This window comes from Cryptotermes secundus, unplaced genomic scaffold (assembly GCF_002891405.2).
Source record: "Cryptotermes secundus unplaced genomic scaffold, Csec_1.0 scaffold230, whole genome shotgun sequence".
Classification (NCBI taxonomy): domain Eukaryota; kingdom Metazoa; phylum Arthropoda; class Insecta; order Blattodea; family Kalotermitidae; genus Cryptotermes; species Cryptotermes secundus.
The window spans coordinates 20,890-42,659 of NW_019722429.1; the positions used below are offsets into that span (position 1 = coordinate 20,890).

Sequence of the window (21,770 nt, forward strand, 5' to 3'; positions counted from 1 at the left end):
CGCTGTAAACGAAACAAGAACAATGACGTATTTATGAACATAGAATTGGTTCAAACTGTGACGTCATGTTTCGCAATGGTGGATAAATTGTGGGCAGATGAGTGTGATAACAGTATATGTCCGGAGGTGGCCATTAGACTTTTAAAAAGGTAATTAATATATAACTTAGACTTCAAAAAATCAATTAAAAGTAGTTGAAAATGTGATGTCATCTTCACCCCGAGAGTGGAAGTTTATGTAAGTAATGTTTCCTTGGTAACTTTCTGTCTTGGTTGATTAGCCTAGCAAGACCTGTAATTTTATGAGGAAGCAGCATAGACAGATTCACGAAAGTCTTGGTCCTCTTGTTAGATAACCGCATACAAATAATCGTACTATAAAAGTTTTAAGCGGTGTCTACTTAAACAGTATGTCAAAAAATGGACGTGCCATTTGTTGAAATTTTTGTTAATGATGACAAAAGGCGTTTGGCAAGTACCAACAGTTCTTCAGAGTTAGAATAACTGTCGTAATTTTTTGTCATAATATTTATTTATTATTACTGTAAGTAATATGTGTTTTATTTCATTTAGAGCCGGATTGCAATGATGGCCAGTGATTATCGAACATCTGTATGATATGATAACAGTTACTTTGTATATGGTTATTAAATTATCATGTCAGAATCATCATCTCCTGGTTTTTACCAGCTCAGTGTTACAGGTAAGTTATAACAGTTTTCCATCAAAAGTGATTTGTTTTATGAAATATTTTAAATGTGCATTAACACCGCTATATACATTCTAGTTGAATGTGCTCATCTTCGAGGAGGTAGTAGTTTTCTGAAACCCAATCCTTACGTGGAGCTCTCAATTGATGACAAGACACCCAGAAAAACTGAGGTAGTGAAGTGCACTTACCAACCCAAATGGAATGAAGAATTCACTGTGTAAGTATCAAATCTGATGCCTGATGTTGATGTTTTCTTACTTTGTCAACCAAAAGGTGCAGACAGACTCTGGGCATGAGTTCCACAAAACCAAAACAAGTACAAATGTCTATGTCAACAAAATGTCTAGAAACATTTAATTTGTAAGTTATAGCTGGAAGAGTGCATTTATAATAAGCACTCAAAAGTCCTCCATGAGATTTGATGCATGCCTCAATACATTTCATAAGGGACTGCCACGTCTGTTTTAAGATGCAGGGGTAGTTTCAGATAATTTGACAGACATCCTCAATATGATGGTGAATGGCCTTTTTGCTGTCAACAGGAATTGCATTCATAATAGTTTTAAGTGCCCTCACAAGAAGAAATCCAAAGGATTCAAATCTGGTGAGCATGGAGGCTATGCAGTGGGTCCACCTGTACCCATCCATCAGTTATGATAGGTGTTATTGAGAACATCTTGCCCAGCACAGCACCATAATGCATGTACCACATTTGTGCTGTGAATGCAAGTAGTACATCTTCTAGTAGCTATCACAGATCATACAAGAGTGAATCTCAGTAGTTGCTGCCTGTAAGGTGATGTAAATAGATTGCTAGCCACTGTATAGTGATGGATGCATTCCGATTGTAGCATTGTATTGGGGAACTTCGCTGGTTGCATAGGAAATCAACCATGATCTCAACAATTCTGGATTCCTGGCAGCACGCCACAATATTTATGTCCATTAATTATTTTATGAAGTACATGATCTTGTGTGTTTCTTCAGCTGTTCATAAATAATAAGCTGACAAAGAAGTATCTTGTTACAGAATATTAAGGTTCATCTTCTTTCCTTGAATCCTATCTTGTCTCAGTTAAATCTGCTGTATCTCTTTGCTCCTTATTACTTTAACGTCTGATTGAGTATTGCCCTTTCAGTTTCATAAATTGTAATGAATGCTTGCTGTTATATTTTCTATCCAAAATGTACACATTTTCTGTTTTCCCTGGTGATGACTTTTTTTTAACATAGCTAATTTGTCTTAGCCTGAATGTACTGTAGATGTTTCATGCTGCAGGTACTACTTACTATAAGATTGACTGTGTTCATATTCTTCCACAGTGAGTTTTGTTAGGAATATTGCTATAAGGTACAACTGAAAATGTCTATTATGTATGTAAATTATTTTCATCTTTTTGAGAAATTTTAGAGGGAAGTAGAGGTATGCTGTATATTTCTGCAGTATATTTTATTGACTTTTAATTCATGTAAGATGTAGTGATCTCCTTGGAGATGCATGAATTATTTTCAGCTTTTTAGAAGTTTTGGAGGGAGCTAGAGATATGTTGTATATTTCAGCAAATGCAATATTTATTGACATTTAATTCATACAACCTTTGTCCATAAAGTTCCAAGACTGATTTGATGTCTTGGCTTAGGTACATGTTGGGCAATTCCAGGAAAAGGTGTTCTAAATACAGGATATTTTACAACTCACCTCTTTCGCTTGACCTCCACTCGGCGGCAGGACATGGCAGGAAAACCCAGGTCAATTGTGTATTTGTGCTGTGAGAAGAATGAATGTTCATTTTGAACACTGAGTTAACATCAGAGATATTGGAGCTTATACATGATTCCTATGGCGATGAAGCTTTATCTTGGGCACAAGTGTTTGAGTGGCACAGGCAATTTGTGTCGGGCAGGGTGTCAGTGGAGGATGACACAAGATCAGGCCTGCCTTCGAGTTCCCCGAATGAAGACAATGTCGTTTGCATCAGAGACATAGTACAGAAAGACCATACTGTTACAGTGCGCATGTTAGCTGATGCCCTGAATATCAGTAAGTTGACTTGCCACCAAATTCTGCAAGAGGACTTGGGTGGAATTCATGCAGCAAGGGACCACAGTAACATCAGAAATGTAATGTGAAACACTAAGAAATCTGTGTAGGGTCATTCAAAACAAAAGGCATTGAATGCTGACATCCAGTATAATGCTCCATCATGACGATGTATGTCCGCTTACAGCTGCTTGCACTTGACCACTGCTGTAGCATTGCAACTGGCAGTTGTTTGACCACCCTCCTTACAGCGCTGATCTTGCTCTGAGTGGCTACCATGTGTTTACTTACCTTAGGAACTTCTTGTGATCACAGCTCTTCAAAATAATGAGAAATTGATGGAAGATGTCAAAACATAGCTGAGCTCACAAGCATAAAAAAAAAAAAGTAAAGGTATCCCTGTAACAGGCCGTGGAAGCCCATAGGGTTGTGAGATGTTGAGGTTCCCACATTTTCTAGACAGTCGGCTCATAGATGGTGGTAAGGTTGTCAGCCTTACTCACCAGCTGCCCTTTACTCCAAAGAACATTCCAAGAATATTCCTGTTAGAGGCTGAGTCAACCCCAGGGCCATAGTGCTACTGGAAGGATTAGGTAAATTGAAAAGAATCCAATGACCTCGTTGGGGATTTGATTCTGTGACGTTCCGGCTTGTAGCAGAGCTCACAGGCATACAAGATCTTATTCCCTGATATGACAGTTGCCTCAGATCCAGCACTGACTACTTTGAGAAGTAGTTTAAGTGTGTATGTATTTTTTGTATATAATACATTTTTTTCTCATTGCTTGTTTCATTAACAGCTCTCCAAAGGCTACTTTCCAAATAGCCCTTGAATTTACAACAACTAAACTGTCACACAGTATGACCTTACATCCATTACAGCCAGCATTAGGCCAGTTACACACAGAACTGGTCCGGTCAGTACTTCATTTGCACTGTACACAGAACATAATTTCAGCCTGAACTTGGTCATCTTCAGATAATTTCAGTGTCACATTCTTTGTAATCATGTTAATTTATAAATATAAAATTATAAGATGAACCATTATTAACATTCACTGATGACATTGTACGGTAGAAAGGCACAAAGGTTGACAGTAGTAGTATGTATCTGACAATTGCTCGTGAGGTTGCCCATTTCAAGTCCTGGCTTAGGACCAACCAGCCAAACTTTTATTTTTTTTTGTACTTTTATTCATTCTATTCAGGCAAATGCTTGATTAATACCTTAAAATCATACACTGATACCTGTATTTATTATTCAATATTACATAACCTTATCAGTAAGTTCAGAAAGATAAAATATTTAAATAAATGTCCATCCAAAAGCATCATTACATATTAATTCACATACACCAGTAATATTGATAAATAGACACAGAAACCAAATAAAATGAGTAACAGTTGTAAGTTTGTGGTCTTTATGGCAATAAAACTGGTTGTAGTATCCTGTTAATGCAAACCATATCACACATTGTTCCACAGTTTTACTAATAAAAAATAATCTGTTTAATCCAGTTGAAGTTACAATTATTGCACACGCGTAGTTATGATGAGCCCATCTTGAAGCAAGACTGTAGAACACTTGTAAATTTCTTGCCCCAGTTACTGTCAACAAAAATGAACTGAGAATTCAGAGAATGTAGGTCTCTTCCGATCGTTTGTTACTTTTTCGGAGAATGTTCTATACAAAACAGTGCAAGATTGATTCTCTTCTAGGAGGGAACAGAATGTAATTTCTATTTTTAGCTTACTTTCCTTATTTTGAAAAAATCAAAATAGGCTTATGTGATCTCCATCATTTGAGTGTCTACATAGCTTTGGCTTCCCCCTCCCATCAGTTTTTGCATGCCTGAACCAATCTTTGTGTCTGAATGTGCATCACACTCTATCGCTGTTAGGCCATGTGTTGGTATACACGTTCCCATGGCAGTGGAGACACAAAACAAAGAAGACTTGTTGGATGTGTCCTTTTCTGTGCAGTTGTCATACTAAAGTTGAGTTTCTGGGTGCGCGTGCATGTGTGCACATGTGTATGTCACTGCTAGGCAATGGCTTGGTATGCACATTTCCACGGTAGTAAATATACAAAACAAATAAGACTTGTTGGATGTGTCCTTTTCTGTGCATTTGTCATACCAAAGTTGAGTTTCTGGGTGTGCGTGCATGTGTGCACATGTGTATGTCACTGCTAGGCAATGGCTTGGTATGCACATTTCCACGGTAGTAAATATACAAAACAAATAAGACTTGTTGGATGCTTCATTTTCTGTGTCATCCGTGTATTATTAAAGGAAAGTAGGCAATTAGTTCTGCCTAGAACTTCTTGTTTTGTTGTACACATTGTGATATAGATTGGAAGTTTTGCACAAGATTGGGTGATTTCAAAGAGCCATCCTCTGTGGGAATTATTTTATACTTTTCAGCATTAAGTCAAGTTTCCTATGTGTTCTCCCATCTCCTTTCATTCATTCAAGCAGTCCCCACCTGCTTTCTATTTTCCATTTATTCAATTAATACATCATAATTAACATGTGTAGACCTATGGTGAGCAGTATATACTGTGCACAATACCTGTGAAGGAAGGGAGATAAGAGCATGGAAGGGGAGGGATTAAAGTTACAATTAATGTAAAAGCAGAGTAATTTGTTAATAAGATCTGAAAGTTTGGGACAGTGGTATATTAATACAATTACTGACTTTTCAAATATTATCCAAAATCCCATTTTTTTATTTTAAAATGTTTCAGAAACTGGACTGTATCTCCAAAATGTTTTTAAATGGAAGACAGGATGATGCATAATGTCCAGAAAGTCAGTAATTCTACAGAATAATTTGTTGTTTGTATATAATGTGATTCCATCTTTAACTTTGTGACTTCAGAGGATGTATGTGTGTAGCATTTTTACCTGCACCGTTACATGTTTTAACTTCATAACCTACTTCATGATGCAGATATTATGTAATACGGATACCGAAGAAGTCCATTTTTAGTGTGGTGGTGGAGGAGATTTTGACATGGAGGTCATTTCTGTAATTCTTATATGTGTTATCTAACTTCTTCATTATTTAGCGGAGTAAATGCTGTGCAAATTCATACAGTATGCAATAATTTAGCAAGTTAGGAAGATGGGGACAATCATTGTTATGTTGCTTGGCTGATGTTAAATTTGGGGAGGAAATTAAGTTAATTGTATTAGAAATGTCATGTTTTCTATGAATGTATATACTTCACTTTTTCATTGTGAGTTCATTGCACCTTTATAAGACCAGTATCCCGAGTATGTCCTCACTAGGCCATGAGGTTTAAATACCACTGCATTGTACAGCTAGTAGGGGTTTAAATGCTGACTTGAAGGGTTAAAGTAAATACTTAAGTGGGATCTGGGACCAGAGGGTTGCTGGATTTCATAATTTTCTGGATGCTAGAACATGTACTTTAGTACTAATAAGGACAACACCACACGCTGTGGAGGAACCACGCAAACCAGGGGCATATGGCAGTCATACCTGAAAAGTAGGCTACGAACGTGAGGGGCAAGCTGCCAAGACAAAACACCCTGGACAGACATACATTTATGAAAATGGATGACACCCCATGTGAGGTGAAATAATATGCACCAAAAAAACGTGGGTATAATAGAAATTTTAAAGGATTTTATGTGATTTTCCTTGAAAAGAGGGCTACAGCATGTGATTTTAACACAAACTAAGACAGTGTAGCAGTTTTAACACAATTTAATAAAATAATTGTAACATATCAAGACACCTGAAGATGACTGTTTGGGGCCAAAACATGTAGTGTCAAGGTGTATAATGTTAAACTAAAACTTGAGTGGTGAATGGAAGAGTGTTGCAATATTGACGGACGATAAGTAATGGATGTTAAGTTGAACAATTTCGACAGGATACTGAAATACAGAATCATGTACTTTAGTGTTCATAGCAACCTCGTGGACAGACCTAAGAATTAAATTTGTTACCTGATGTCCTGCTCTGTTTCCCTGCCATTCTTTCTATTCCTTTTTCATCACAGCTTATGTAACTTGGTGTGTATATATAAATTAATGAGAAGTTTTGGGAAGAACTGCCTGCTTTCTTTTGATATGACATGGACCTCAACAGAAAATGAAAAAAAAAATGTGGTAGGGGGGACAGACACATGAACATCAAGTCGATCACATAACCACCAGAAATTAGGGGGGATGCACAGACAGCAAGGTGAACTCATAATCCTCCTTTTACTTTTCTGAAATAAGAAAACTAGGCCAAAAAGGCCATCTAGACACCAATATTTCTCTCTTTTAATCGTCATATTCACAGATTAGTCAGTTTCCAGTTAATAGAGCTTTCTGGATCATCCATTGTCAGATATTCCAGCTTTTACTGTATTCATCCATTATCAGTAACACTGCCAAAAAGCATAATGTAAATGTAATTTATGTGTAGAAATATTACGCTTTATAACCACAGTGAATAATGGCTTATCTGCTCATCACAAGGTTGTCACATCTTATTTTATGTTTTCTGTTAGCTTCTTGTGTTTTTATGTCTTCAGTACAATTGTAAACCTAACCTTGCTGTATACATGATATTGTCTGTTACTCAGATATTCTATTTTCTGTGTACCACCTGGAAGGTTCCAGTGTATTGATGGTACTTGCATCAGAGTTTAAAAACCCCCGACATACTGATAAAAAGGATGAAATCCCTTAGTGCTCATTGGATAGATGTCTGGACGGATACTAAGAGTCGTTTGGATGCTGTGATGAAGAGAATAATCCCTGCCTCAGCCAGGAATTGAACCTAGTAATCCAGTCTCTAGCCATCTGCCTTATTGACTGGGCTGTTCTGTTGCTTTTCCTTACAGATAATGACAAAGCAGACTCTTTAAAATTGTGTGAAATAAAAAGTATTTATTTTTGAGATCATACAAGAATTATATGAAGAAGCTGTTAAAGTAATTCTTGCAGAGGAACTGTGTGACTATAAAATCTAGGTACTAGCTGGGATATTGTCTGATGACCTGTTTTATTTGGCACTAGCATTAGTAGTCATTAGTGCTCCATTAACACAGTTATCAGGTATGTGCAACTTTGCTTAGACTGTTTGAAACTCCTCAGAGCAAGGTGACATGCAAGTATGTGTATTGTGGGTTGTTTACATCATTGAGTTACCTATATGGAACCCATATTCCATTTATCCATTGTGCACAGTCAGAGGGAATGGTGATAGAGGACCATGTATGTGAAGAAAGAAAGGTGGTAGTTGTCCAGGGGTACTTGGAAATTTGAGTGAGGACTGAGGGGGTAAGGTCCTCAGAAAGAGAGAAGGGAATAGGAAAGATTTTGTAATATACTTTCACCCTTAATTCTATTTCATAGAAGGACAGAAGGCATTTAGGCTTATCATATGACTAATTTTTAATTTATACTGAGGCCTGAGCTCATTGGATTATTTCAATGTCCCTAATCCTTCCAGCCGCACTATGGCCTGGGGTTGACTCAGCCTCTAACAGAAATGAGTACCAGGAATATTCTTGGAATGTTCTTGGTGGTAAAGGTCAGCCGGCACATAGGGCTGACAACCTTACTGCCATCTGTGAGCCGATTGTCTAGAAAATGTGGGAATCTCAACATCTCACAAACCTATGGGCCTCCACGGCCTGTTACAGGGATACTTTTACTTACTTACTTTACTTTACTGAGGGCTGTCATTCAGTGTTAATATAAAAATCACATTTCAGCTGTAACTTTCCCCACCCTCATGTTGTAGTGGAATGTAAAAATGAGGGAGTTGGCCATGATTAGGATGTTTACTTAAATTGTCACATAACTGATACAGTTGGTCAGTGTTTGCAATTTTTGAACTAATACACAGTGAAATTATTAAGTGGATTGTATTAACTATATTGACTGTGTTGATAGTGTTGCATTATGTTAAACGTTATAAAATATTTTTGCAAAAATTTCAAATGTTAATTTTTTTGGTCAGTTTCATACTGCTGATTCACATCACGTGTTACATAAATTAGCAGTGTGAAAATGAAAAGAAAAAAATATACTTCTCCTGAGCAGAATCAAACTGTTAAAGCAGGCATTTGTTTTAGAAGTATGTATACATCTGCTGTTAACTTTATCAGTTATTTAATTAATGAATGTGACAGTTGTTAATCTGCAGTAGTCTTTTTGGTGTGCTCTACTGCTGGACTGATTTCATTGAATTGTTAAACTAACTTAACAGAGATGGTGGAAACAAATTATTTGAATAAAAATGATAGTGGCATATTATAAGATGCATATGTGTGTTTATGCACACACATATGCATGCCCATGAAGACATTCATGGATGTTCATATGTTTACTAAACATTATAAAATCATCATAAACCATGATTCATTTAATTTAAAATTATCATCATTGCAGTGCTATACTTGTTAAAGTAACAGAGTTAAAGTTAAAGTAACACAGGAAGACTACACAGAATAACACCTGTACAGTGTGGAAACAAGAACTAGCCACTGCAGCACTTTAGACATAGGGCGAGTAACCCTAACAATTTTAAATTTAAAATTTAGAGAAAATTTTAAAGGATTTTAAAATTATAACTAAAGATTTTATAGTGCTACTACAGAAGAATCAAAATTGACGTGTGCAAAATAATCTGCATACCAGACAGATATCAACGAGGTAGATGTTGATAATAACGAAGAAAGTAACAATGTGTTTTTTAAATGTTAAATTTTAGACTCGGTTCAGTGTGGCAGCAACGTAAGAGTATACACCTGATGATGGTCGTTAGAGGCCGAAACATGTAGTGTAGAAGAGAGCAAGATCAAAGACATATAATATATATTGTTTGCACTTGGGACGGAGTTTGTATCATTTATCGTGTAGAGTGCAACAGGATGCTTAAATATAATATTGTAACAGAGTATGTTGTTGTTGATTATTGCAGCTTGGTTACACCTCATTCACATCTTCACTTTCGGCTTCTGGATCACAGTACATTCCGTAAGGATGCTATGGTTGGAGAGAAGCGACTTAGTCTGTATGAAATTCTTACACATTACAATGGCAGATGTGAGAACTTGGAACTTACTTTGGATCTCATGAGTGAATCAAAGCATGATACTCAGCCAGTGAAAGTGGGAGAGCTTATTACACTATTGAATGGACTCAAGATTGAAATGAATTCATGTCAGCTAGCACAAGGGACAGCTGATGGGCAGTTGAGGATGGGCACTTCTGTCCCTACACCACTAGGTACAGTCTGTCATCGGATTCATTTTATTACTTGCGAATGTATGAGAACTATTGACACATTGTATACCACTATGCTCTAAATTTAAATTATCCAGTTTTGAGATACTTAATACCACTCCCAGTAAAGTACTGCATTGAACAAAAACCTGCCTCGATTTTTCCCTTGTGCTTGATGTCTTCACTCTTCTTATGGACTGTCAGAAGATTGTGAGCTGATGTGATGAGAGAGTGATATTTCTTAGGTGTGCTACTAAACAGAAGGGGCACATATATCCTTATTTCATTTTCTTCTTATCTGCCACACAAACCTTACACATCCTTATTTGGTTAACTCTGTCATTGTTTTTTAAGAAAATTCCCATTTTTCATAAATTTTTATGGTACAGGTGTTGTGTAACAAGACTCAAAGGGTGTATTCTTGCGACGTCAATTTAATAGTCTTCCACATAACTACAATTTAACGTAACTATGACACAAAATGTTGAACAAGTCGTTTCACAGTCACTACTTTTGTATTAACAACTCACACTCTTCTGTAGAACTGTCCATCTCTCCGTGCTGGCTAACCACTGGCTTCTGTCAACCCACACTGTCTTCGGTCGGCTTCCACTGTCTTATGTCAGTGCACGCTGTACAGTGGCTGCTTCTCTTCCACTGCTCTCTGGCGGCCTGCCTGGATTCACAACACACTGCTCAACTGGCTTCTATACAGTTTCCTGTTTCCACCTAATAACAACCGTGTCTGCTGTTGTATCAAAGCAGGGGGGGGGGTACTGGCATGTTACCGTAGCAGCAGCAGCGGCTCCTATGCCTGTTATGTCACCGCAGGCCACGTTACAGGCAACGCGTGTTACCGCATCTCTCTGAGTCCGTGATTCTGAACATGTTTAATTGTTTAGACTTTCTTCCAAGTAACCAGTGCATACCTGAACAAAATAGAAGGACACGAGAACGAACTAATGCAACCATTACTGGAACCACACAATGAACGAAGATCGAAAAGGAATTGGCCAGCTGACCTGAGAGAGGGTTAACGAGGACCTGTCGCTGGATAAGAGAGCAAATTGGCTTATAGAATCATGTAATTCTGATTGCTAACATTATGTAAAAAAAAAAATTAATTGTTCTGTGAAAGTTTGAATTATGTAATAACTAATATCAAGACTTCAGTGTTACTAATTAATTTGATAACTTATTAAACCCAGTATTTCCATAAAAGGATTCATCTCTTTGGGTATAGTCCACTGCACACAATCTTGGCATTATAAAAATATTACATTAACCATGGTCTATTATATGAGATAAGTTTGATATACATGGCAATATAGTATTCCAAATGTTTATATATTGGTATAATATGACTATATCCAATTCTGTTTACAGTGAAGTTATGACACTGTAAATTCATAGGTGATTACCATGTTTTCTACCCTCAGGGTAGAAGATGGAGGTAGCGAACTTCCCTGAAACATTGGTAACCACCTGAAAAACTACATGGTGTCGTAACCCAAAAGATGCAATCTTCTTGTTTATCATATATACCATGGATGTGTCCGGTATAGTATGCAGTGGATCAGCCATCATCACAAACCTTCAGAGAATCAAAAGACTCAAGGACACCATGCCACACAATTTTCATCTTCTGAGTTGGTTTTGTAAAGTTCAGAAGCATTTACCACAGTTCTGTGCCATACACTGCCATGTACTTTGATCCTTCTTATCAACAGTTATGGTACTCAAAAAGCTTTCTTCAGTATTTTATATGAAGTTCTAATGTACTGGCTGATGTATTTTTGTAGGACAAGCCAACAGCGACACTGTATCAAACCGCAGCATCTTGAATGGTGGAGTTCGTGCCAGAATGCGGCTACAAGGGAGTGAGAACACAGCCCCATCAGTTCCAACACCTTCATCTCATCGGAATGGCACACTCATGCCAGTTCCAGCCTCCACAGGTAGCTGCTTCTTACAAGACTCTTCTCCTTTTCCTCTGAATATGTTGTATTCCCTCGAAGCTGGAAGGACTGTCCACATCCATCTGAGGAGTGGAGTAGATTAATTGACTTTACACTTACATCTCATTTGCATGCTACCTGTGTTCAGCCTCAGCTGGCTGGATGACAAATTTTACTTGGCTTCGTGTGTCTTTTTACAGAGGACTGAAACTTTACTTTTAGAAATTATGCATATGTAACAGATCGGTTTCATCATTTTTGGATTGATGTCAGTCATCTGTGATATGATGCTTTATGAGTAGGTTGGTAGGTACCAGTGTTTTAGAGGAAGCTGCTAGCTTCATCTGCTATGCTGTGCCATGAATATGGAGGCATGAGATTCCACCAAAACGTTGATACCTGTGTACCAGGTTACGCAGTGTTACATCTCTGAACATGTGATTTTAATATTCACCTCCTTTAGAACCTTAAATCTCACATTCTTTATTGTTTGTGAATGGTTTTATTTTGATCAATAATACTTTATTAACATCAGTGTTTAATAACTTTTGTTAATTTGCATGTCTGTTGATTCTTCAAAATTTTCAGAACCATCAGAACAAAATAGCTTGATGATTGTGATGAAAGCGGTGATAATAATAGTAGTGGCAATAATAACAAAACATGAATATACCATGCAGATTGGTGTAACAGTAAATCTATAGGCTTGCATTCTGGAAGTATCCAATTTGAATATCATTCGTTTTACCACTTATTCTGCAGAGGGTTATCAGTCTGTCTGAATGAGACCTTGAAATGCATCACAACTCCCTCATTTCAAATTCTTGCCTGTTCTCCATTTGTGATGGTGTTTCAGTCTTATTCGATGCTGTTTATTGTCTATGTCTGAATGGTACACATTTGTCTTTCACATTAATTGCCTGCCTTCTCACCTAAAGAAGTAAAACAATGGATTAAAAAAGTGAACCAATGCAAAGCACCTGGCTACGACATAATCACGGGAAAGATATTGAGACAATTGCCAAATAAAGCAATTGTACTACTCACAATAAACTTCAATAGCATGCTCAGGCTGTCTTACTTTCCAGCGATATGGAAATTTGCTCAAATTATTATGATACCAAAGCCTGGAAAACCAATTAACGAAGTGACCTCTTATCGTCCCATTAGCCTGCTACCTATTACCTCAAAGATATTTGAAAAACGTTTACTGAACAGAATTAGACACGACACAGAAATGCACGATATTATACCCGACTATCAGTTTGGATTCAGAGAACATCATTCTACAATCCACCAAACTCACAGAATAATCAACAAAATTGCCACAAGTATAGAAGAGAAACAGTATTGCACTGCAGTGTTTTTAGATATTGCCCAGGCTTTTGATAAAGTCTGGCATACTGGATTACTACACAAAATTAAGAACAAATTGCCAAGTCCATACTATCTACTATTAAAATCTTACATCTCAGAAAGGTATTTCCAAGTAAAATACAACAATGCCTATTCTAGCTACAAACTAGCAAAATCCGGAGTACCACAAGGGAGTGTGCTTGGGCCTTTGTTATATCTAATATACACTGCAGATTTTCCAACAACCAACAACACCACAATAGCAAACTTTGGAGACAATACTGCTCTCCTAGCAACAGACCATGACCCGGCACTGGCATCGCAGTTTCTTCAACACCATCTGGACCTGCTACAAGAATGGTTCAAAAAATGGAAAATAAAGATAAACCAAACAAAATCTTCGCAGATAACATTCACAACAAAGCGCACACACTGTCCACCAGTTACAATCGATAATTTACAAATCCCAATACAGACAGAAGTAAAATACCTTGGCCTATACCTAGACTAGACGCTAACTTGGCAGAAGCACATCAAGACAAAACGCCAACATCTAAACCTAAAAGTACGACAAATGTCATGGCTCTTAGGATGAAAATCCAAACTCAGCCTAGAAAACAAGACTTTAATTTGCAAATGCGTATTGGAACCGATTTGGACGTACGGAGTTCAACTGTGGGGGTGTGCTAAGCCTTTGAACACCAAAATAATTCAAAGACTCCAATCAAATGTACTGCGCTCAATAACCAATGCCCCATGGTATGTCTCGAACTTCACATTACACAATGATCTTCAAATCCCATTTGTCACAGAAGAAATCAAAAGATATTCTATCATATACCACAACCGACTAATGGAACACAAAAACAGTTGCGTAACTGAACTAAGGAACCCATTAAACATCAGACGAAGACTAAAACGACAATGGCCCTCAGACTTAAAAGAACACAGTGTTGAAGATGGGTAGCCGTACTCAACAACATAATGCATAGTATACTACACAGGAGAATCATCACTGGATGATCACTCCACACAGGTGATTTCTTACAACATATATACTTATTGCTCCCTTGTAGAGTAGATTGTAAATTGCAAGAAATAATAAAAAAAAAAAAAACATTAATTGCCTGAGATATTAGGTGCCTAAAAGATGGGGCTGGCAACCGGATTAAATTCTGTCACTTTCCTGTTAGCATAATAGAACACTAATTGCACAGTATGCTCATATGTAACCATCATCTAAAGGTTTTCTTCTTTATCTTCTTTTCCCAATGTGGGCCATAACTCTTGGAGTGGCCGGTGCTCCCACCTACCTGGCTCCTCTTGCACTAACACTGCTAGTAGGGTGTTTTCCGTTTTGGAGGGGGCTGACCCCTTTACAAGTTCCAGTTCCTTGTCTTGGGCATTTGCTTCACAATTTTCGATCCAGAAATCTCATATAAGGTTTTCTTGAGCATTCCTCTGCTTCTCAGATGTGATCACTGACCTGAGCTTCACTCTCCGATGCCATTTGTGGTTGTCCTCTCCTTCCTCAGGCATAGCGACCATCTGCCACCTGGGTCCTTTATTCACTTTCTGCCTTGTACGTGGGGCAATCCAAAAGTTACTGAAATTTGAATTTTGCATGCAAATGGTTATGAGTACATCGAAATACCGTAGGTGTCTCCTCACACATCCTTCTTGAATCAGTGTGGCAAGTGGCGTTGAGTTGAGTGGTTGGGTTTATTGTTGGTGAACATATTTCCATTGTTGTGTTTCCGTGAGTTTGCGGTTTTGCGATGGCTGACCTGAGAGAGCAGCGTGTCTGTATAAAGTTTTGTTTCAAACTTCGGAAAACCACTGCAGAAACGCACCAAATGTTGAAGCAAGCTTTTGGTGAAAACAGTTTAGGGCAGACACAAACTTACAACTGGTATAAGCATTTTAAAAATGGCCGAACATTGACTGATGATGACGATCGTTTGGGATGGCTATTAACTGGCACCACACCAGAAAATGTCGCGAAAGTTAGGGATCTGATTCTGCAAGATCGTAGACTGACCATCCAAGACCTCTGTAACACCTTGGGACTAAGTTATGGTACATGTCAACGAATTTTGTCAGAGGAACTGAACATGAGGAGGATTGCAGCAGAGTTTGTACCACGACTGCTGCAAAATGAACAGAAGCAGTATCGCTTGGAAGTCTGCAGGGGACTTCAGCAACAGCTTCAAGAGGATCCAAACTTTCTTTCGAAGGTTGTCACTGGTGACGAAAATTGGGTTTATGGCTACGACCCTGAAAGTAAGCAGCAATCATTGCAATGGAAGAGCCCTTTTTCACCTCAGCCAAAAACAGCTCAACAAGTCAAGAACAACATTAAGTCCATGTTGATCTGTTTTTTGATATTGACGGGATTGTTCNGAGTTTGTACCACGACTGCTGCAAAATGAACAGAAGCAGTATCGCTTGGAAGTCTGCAGGGGACTTCAGCAACAGCTTCAAGAGGATCCAAACTTTCTTTCGAAGGTTGTCACTGGTGACGAAAATTGGGTTTATGGCTACGACCCTGAAAGTAAGCAGCAATCATTGCAATGGAAGAGCCCTTTTTCACCTCAGCCAAAAACAGCTCAACAAGTCAAGAACAACATTAAGTCCATGTTGATCTGTTTTTTGATATTGACGGGATTGTTCATAAGGAGTTCGTCCCTCCTGGTCAGAGAGTCAATAAAGAGTTCTGTCGCGATGTTCTAAGGCGTTTGAGGGAGGACATGAGGAGAAAACATCCAGAGAAGTGGCGCACAAACAACTGGGTACTCCACCATGACAACGCACGACCGCATACGGCTTACATTGTGCAGGAATTTTTGGCTAAAAACAAGATGGCAGTTGTTCCCCACCCACTGTACTCGCCAGATTTAGCTCCATGCAACTTCTTTCTCTTCCCCAAGATGAAAGTCAAGTTGAAGTGGCGAAGATTTGATACAGTTTAGGAAATTCAAGTGGAAACGCAGACTGTACTAAACACCCTAACAAAGAAAGACTACCAGGATGCATTTGAAAAGTGGCAGAAACGCTGGGATCAGTGTATGCACTCTCAAGGGAACTACTTTGAAGGTGATGGTGCAGAATAAGATCTAGGTAAGATGTAATAGTTTTTATAAATACATTTCGGGAACTTTTGGATTGCACCACGTATATGCTGTCTTAGGCCTCAGCCCCTTATGCCATTGCATTCTGGGCCCGTCCAGCGTCTCTTCCGAAACGTCTGTCTGTTGGGGGTTTCTTGTACCATGTTGTTCTGGTTGTATCTCTTGTGATCATGTCCCCTGCGCCTTGCCACTTCTGTACTGTGGGTCATCCTCCTGCCAGCTGCGGCCAGTTCCTTCCACAGTTCACAGTTTCCCTGTGTGCAAATTTTCCTGAAGACATTTTTCTTGAACCATGCCACTGCTACATGACCGGACACTTCCTGCAGGTGGCATCCAACTCCTTCTGGAATCCACAGTCTCCTTGGGTCAGTTCCTTTAGCTCTTCGCATCACCCAGCAGCTAGATGCTGGCCCCTGTGCCTCTTCTTCATTGCCCCAGAAGATTTCACTGCTGCCTTTTGGCTCAGATTGTTTATCGGGTACTCTCCAGTGCTCAGTGTAAAGTCCTGGATTAAGATTCACAATCCACTTCAATAGCTCTTCCTGATTCTGGGCAACTTTGTCCCTAATCCTGAGAGCCACTTTTAACAGGCTTGGGTAGGTTCCTGGCATCTGTAGCCTTCAGCCTGGCCCCTGATTCCAGCCTGTAATTATCAATAGCTTTGATGAGCCATTGACCAGACTGTTGGTCGGCACATAAATAAGTGCACCTCCCTCCAGTCTGTAGGACTTCAGGTGTCGTAGTTCTCCTAATGGAGTACTGCATAACACCCCTCCCAGTACATCCAGAATGGAGTTCTCGTCTAATTCTGTTAGCTTATCTTCAGAATATGTTTCCCTGAAGATAGTTACCTTTATGTTGGTCACAGCCACCTTGTAAGTCCTTGGAATCTTAGTGTCCCTGGGCCTTTTTGGAGTTCTGGCCATTTCTGTGGGGTTACTGCCCTCTGACCCTGGCCTCTTAAGGTTCTTGGTAGGGGTTTCTCCCTGCTTGGATGAGCCTGCATTTCCTGGTTGCTAAATGCCCCCAGTTCCTGCTTCGCTTGCCCTAGCTCTTGCCTTTTTAAGTTTCTGTCTAGCGCATCCAGACAGTGCCTTCTTCACTAGATGGAGTCCACTTACTCCAGAGACCAGGTGTCCCAAACCTTCTCCTACTGTAGGTATGCTAGAAGTACTAGCTCCATGCAGTGGTATATCAATACTACTCACTCCCAAGAGAGTGGTTCCTGGTTTTACCTCGGGCAGGTTTCTCACCACTGGTTTGTCCCTGCCTTTGGCTGAAATTTCAGCAGCAGGTTTACTGGTTGCACCTTAACCCTTTCGCGCGGTTATTTAAATTCTGCGGCCGTCTCTCCGGCGGTAATATATTCAGCCGGCCATTTAAATTTTGCTCGAAAATGATTTATTCATCATTGTTCTTAAATTATATGAGATAGGAACATGAAACTTTCACTAAAATGATCTTAAAAGGTGGTTTTATAACCTTACCTTATAATATGAGCGCCCGGTATCTCGGCAATGGAAGCAGTTGGTTTAGAATTTGAGCAGTGTAAGGAAGGCCTTGAAGCATTCGTCTAACCCAACGGTGCCCCACATTCACCGCTCCAATATTGTGTATCTTTTCTTTTGCTCTTTTTTTTAACCACACATCTTCTGTGCGGCCTTGCCTTCTTCCCCGTGAGGGGTATAAATTCAAGGAATTGTCTTTCCGTGAGCGTTTAGCTAGTCAGGTCAGCTGCAGTAAATTCAATGTTACGAGTTATCATAACAAGGGGTTGTTGCTATGCCTTTGATATTCCATCCATTTTGGCGGCAGTAGATGTCGTAGGGGTGACCACAGAATTCATGAAGTTATTCTAAGAACTGGCTGGTATGTAGTGCATGAAAGCAGAGCTTAGCTGGCTCAAAAAAAATATTTATGGTCATCCTTCGAAACGACCACCAAGGTCAGTATGATAAAATGGCGTCAACTGGCGCGATAGTACATGAAGGAATGAGTTCTTTCCCCCCCCCCACACACACACACACCAGTATCGTCATAGGGGGTGACCACAGTGTTCTGCCTTAAGTCGTGACGGTTTTTCTAAGAACTGGGTGCTATGTACTATGCGAAATCAATCGATCTTGCAAGAATAAATTTTTGGACATCCCTCTTCTAAGAATTCCAATTGAGTGCATTAGTGTGGCCAGCTCAGGGCAATATGATATTATAAACACAGCACATATCACGTCTCTGCTGTTTATAACTTCATAGCAAAGAAAACACGCCATTCATAACAGCTTGAACGAGGAAACCGCTCGCAAGAGCAACAGGAACTTTGCTGCAAGACAGGCATATGTAACGATAACTTAGCGCAGATAAACTCGTGGCTTATTATACTCTGTTCTTGTGACAACAGGCCAGCGAAAAATCTAACAATCTACAGCAAAACCATCAATTATTATGGGCGTTATAACATAGGTGTGCAGCTGGACGAAACATAGACGTCGAACCCCTGCAGACGATTTAAATACCTGACAAAACATACACGTCAAACCATGCTGAACGGTTAACGTTGCACCAGAGCTTCCTGTCCCCTGCTGAAGTATTTCTCATAGGGATCTCCTTGGAGGGGTGTCCCTCTTCTGTTTAAGGTCCTTACGACTGGTTTTTGCTTTGATACCTTTCATTTCGGTCCCACTAGTCATTGGGATATAGAAGGTCACCACATGCAGCGCCCCATATGTGTGGAAGGCATGAATACAACAGGGTGCTGCCTGGTGCCCCGAGGGGATCGTTCACAACACTGGCTAATAACCACCCCAGTGCCATGCAGCCCTCAGCACAGTGCCTCAAACCTTGGCTCAGTTGGTTCGGTCCTGTTAAGTATAAACCCTCAGAAGCCTCCAGGACCAAGAGTGCTCATTCAGGGGGAGGGGTGTATCCCAGATGATCAGTAGGAGTGCGACACCAGCTAATCATGAGGTTGTGACCAGGGAAACCTGCACGAGAAAGTCGCCCCTGGGGTTTGCATATAAGCTCCCCACATTCCCACCCCTCCACATGGGTTAGTCAGACTGTTTTAGAGTGTTGAGCCCAAAGTCTTGTGGCACCATATCAGTATTCTAGGGAGACAGAGCAAGTAGCCGAAGCTACCCCCATACGAGTGCTCTCCTGCATTCATCCCGGGTAGACCATAGTGGTACCCAAGAGTATGCCGTCGCATGGGAGGCTCTGGTCGTAATGCCATTGCCCTTTATGGGAACTTAGTCGCCAGTCCTGGTTAGTAATACTAATCCAGACCCCAAGACTCTCGTTGCCCAGTGGAACCATGAGGAGGTGTCCCGATGCACCCCTGGCCCATGATGCTTCCCCACCAAAGACACAGCTGTAGTTCAGCCAACCTCATAGAGGATGGAGTCATTACTACCTGTAACATGTGACCTAAGAAAGCCACAGTTACTCCTGCCAGCACTTCAAATTGCTATGCAGTCTTCTTGCCAGTTCTTGTTCATTCACCTTGAAATCTCGGAACTCAACTAAAACTCTGTCTACTACTCACTCCTTCAGCTTACAACTGCCAGCAAATGACCTTTCCTATAATCCTTTGACATGGATCTACAGAAAATATGTCACGTGATACCTACCCGCAAGTTCATTGATGTGCTGACTGTTGCTTAGGAATGATCTATAAACATTCATCCTTTTGTTGCATGTGCACGTATTGCAGGTCGTTTATTGAGCCATTGCCTGGCAATGTGTTGGCATGTCACAATATGAATATTGGAAGGTGCACTTATAATATGTTTTGGTGATTTATTGAAGTGTAAATGTAGCATTCATAGAATTGATTCCCTTTCTGAAACTGCATTGTTCTTTCATAAATTTATGGGTAAACTATAATAAACTGTGCCATACATATTGGCTAGCCTGTGTTATGGATCATCTGCAGTTTTTGAAGTATTGTTATTTTTATGCCTGTGGAAATAGATTAATAATTGGCCACTGTTTATTTTTTTTAGCAGTTATTTAGTGTACTTACCTGTATTTCTTTTGTTTTAACATGGGTGCCATCACTGCTTTCAGTGACTAAGAAGGGTTCTGTCATCAAAAAGTAGGGGTGCCATATCATTTCAAGTTATTTGAGGGGACAAAGACACATCACAGTACTATAAGCCTGATTTTCTTTATAAAGTAAGGAATGTAGGTTAAACACATTTCTTTTATTACAGCAAGACAGACAGGTGAGTTAAGAGAATGGCTCTAATTAGAGCATGCAGTGAGCTAATGTGTAGTTCATCTACTTGTAGTTGGCTAATTTTGTTCATTAATAATCTTTCTTTTATCAAAACTTCTTGGATAACTCATAACTGCTGTCATATGTGTACCTAGATTAATTATGTAAAAGGTAAAGCTATCCCTTTAACAGGCCGTGAAAGCCTATAGGGTTGTGTGTGAGACATTGAGGCTCCCACATTTTGCCTAGACATTCAGCTCACAGATGGTGGTAAAGTTGTCAGCCTTACACGCCGTCCGCCCTTAACCCCCCACAAAGGAAGGTTCCTGGTACTCATTTCTCTTAGAGGCTGAATTGACCCCAGGGCCATAGTGTGGCTGGAAGGATTAGGTGAATTGAAAAAATTTACCTCATCAGGACTCAAATCAGTGACCTTCTGGCTTGTAGCATAGTGCCTCAACCAACTGTGATACTGTGGTTCATTATTAAATTTTATCAATTTCTCTGCAGGATCGCATTTGGCTGCTGGTAGCTCTTCTGTAACCAGCAATGGAACAAATAGTGCCCCTAACTGTGGAATTGGTACTGGTGGAACTGCCCCCATAGTTAATGGCACAGCAACAGCACAGGCCCCTGGGTCAGGTGCCCAAGATGCAGCCACACAGAGAGGACAGACATCTGGTGCCGAGGAACCTCTTCCAGCAGGGCAAGTTTCTTAATATCATGTCATGATGTCACAATTTTTTTTGCATAGTAGGTAGTGATAATAGTTGAGGATTGTTAGATGGCAGCATTGCTGAAACTTCAATGGTTGGCTGCAGCAATGCTTCCAGCAAGATGTGTTATGATCGAGTATTCATATAAAGGTAGGACCTGTGTGGATGCACTCAGTATACACTCTAGTGTATTATATGGTGATTGATCATTTAATATTAATTATTATATACAGGGTGTCCCAGGAGGAATGGACCAAACTTCGGGAGGGTGTTCCTTATGTTAAAGTATGCCGATATAACCCAAAACACCTATGTCCAAAGTTGAACGGTTACGGAGATAATGGCCCGAGAAAATTGTGGTCTTCTTGCAGGTCCACGC

At 39.7% G+C, this 21,770-nt stretch overlaps 1 protein-coding gene across 3 annotated transcripts in view; it reads left to right on the forward strand.

Moving 5' to 3' along the window:
• The first annotated feature begins 43 nt into the window (after window positions 1-43).
• The window catches only part of LOC111861327 (E3 ubiquitin-protein ligase Su(dx)), a 56,844-nt gene continuing 35,117 nt past the window's right edge, over window positions 44-21,770 (forward strand). Inside the window, exons 1-6 of one of the 3 annotated variants that reach the window (XM_023845796.2) lie at window positions 44-149; window positions 573-702; window positions 787-928; window positions 9,710-10,017; window positions 11,817-11,972; window positions 21,186-21,381. In XM_023845796.2, coding sequence (XP_023701564.1) covers window positions 657-702; window positions 787-928; window positions 9,710-10,017; window positions 11,817-11,972; window positions 21,186-21,381 — 848 coding nt within the window. In that variant the 5' untranslated portion in view covers window positions 44-149; window positions 573-656. Of the gene's footprint in view, window positions 238-572; window positions 703-786; window positions 929-9,709; window positions 10,018-11,816; window positions 11,973-21,185; window positions 21,382-21,770 lie in introns of all 3 variants that reach the window. The other 2 variants (XM_023845797.2, XM_033750276.1) reach the window with 2 other exon arrangements.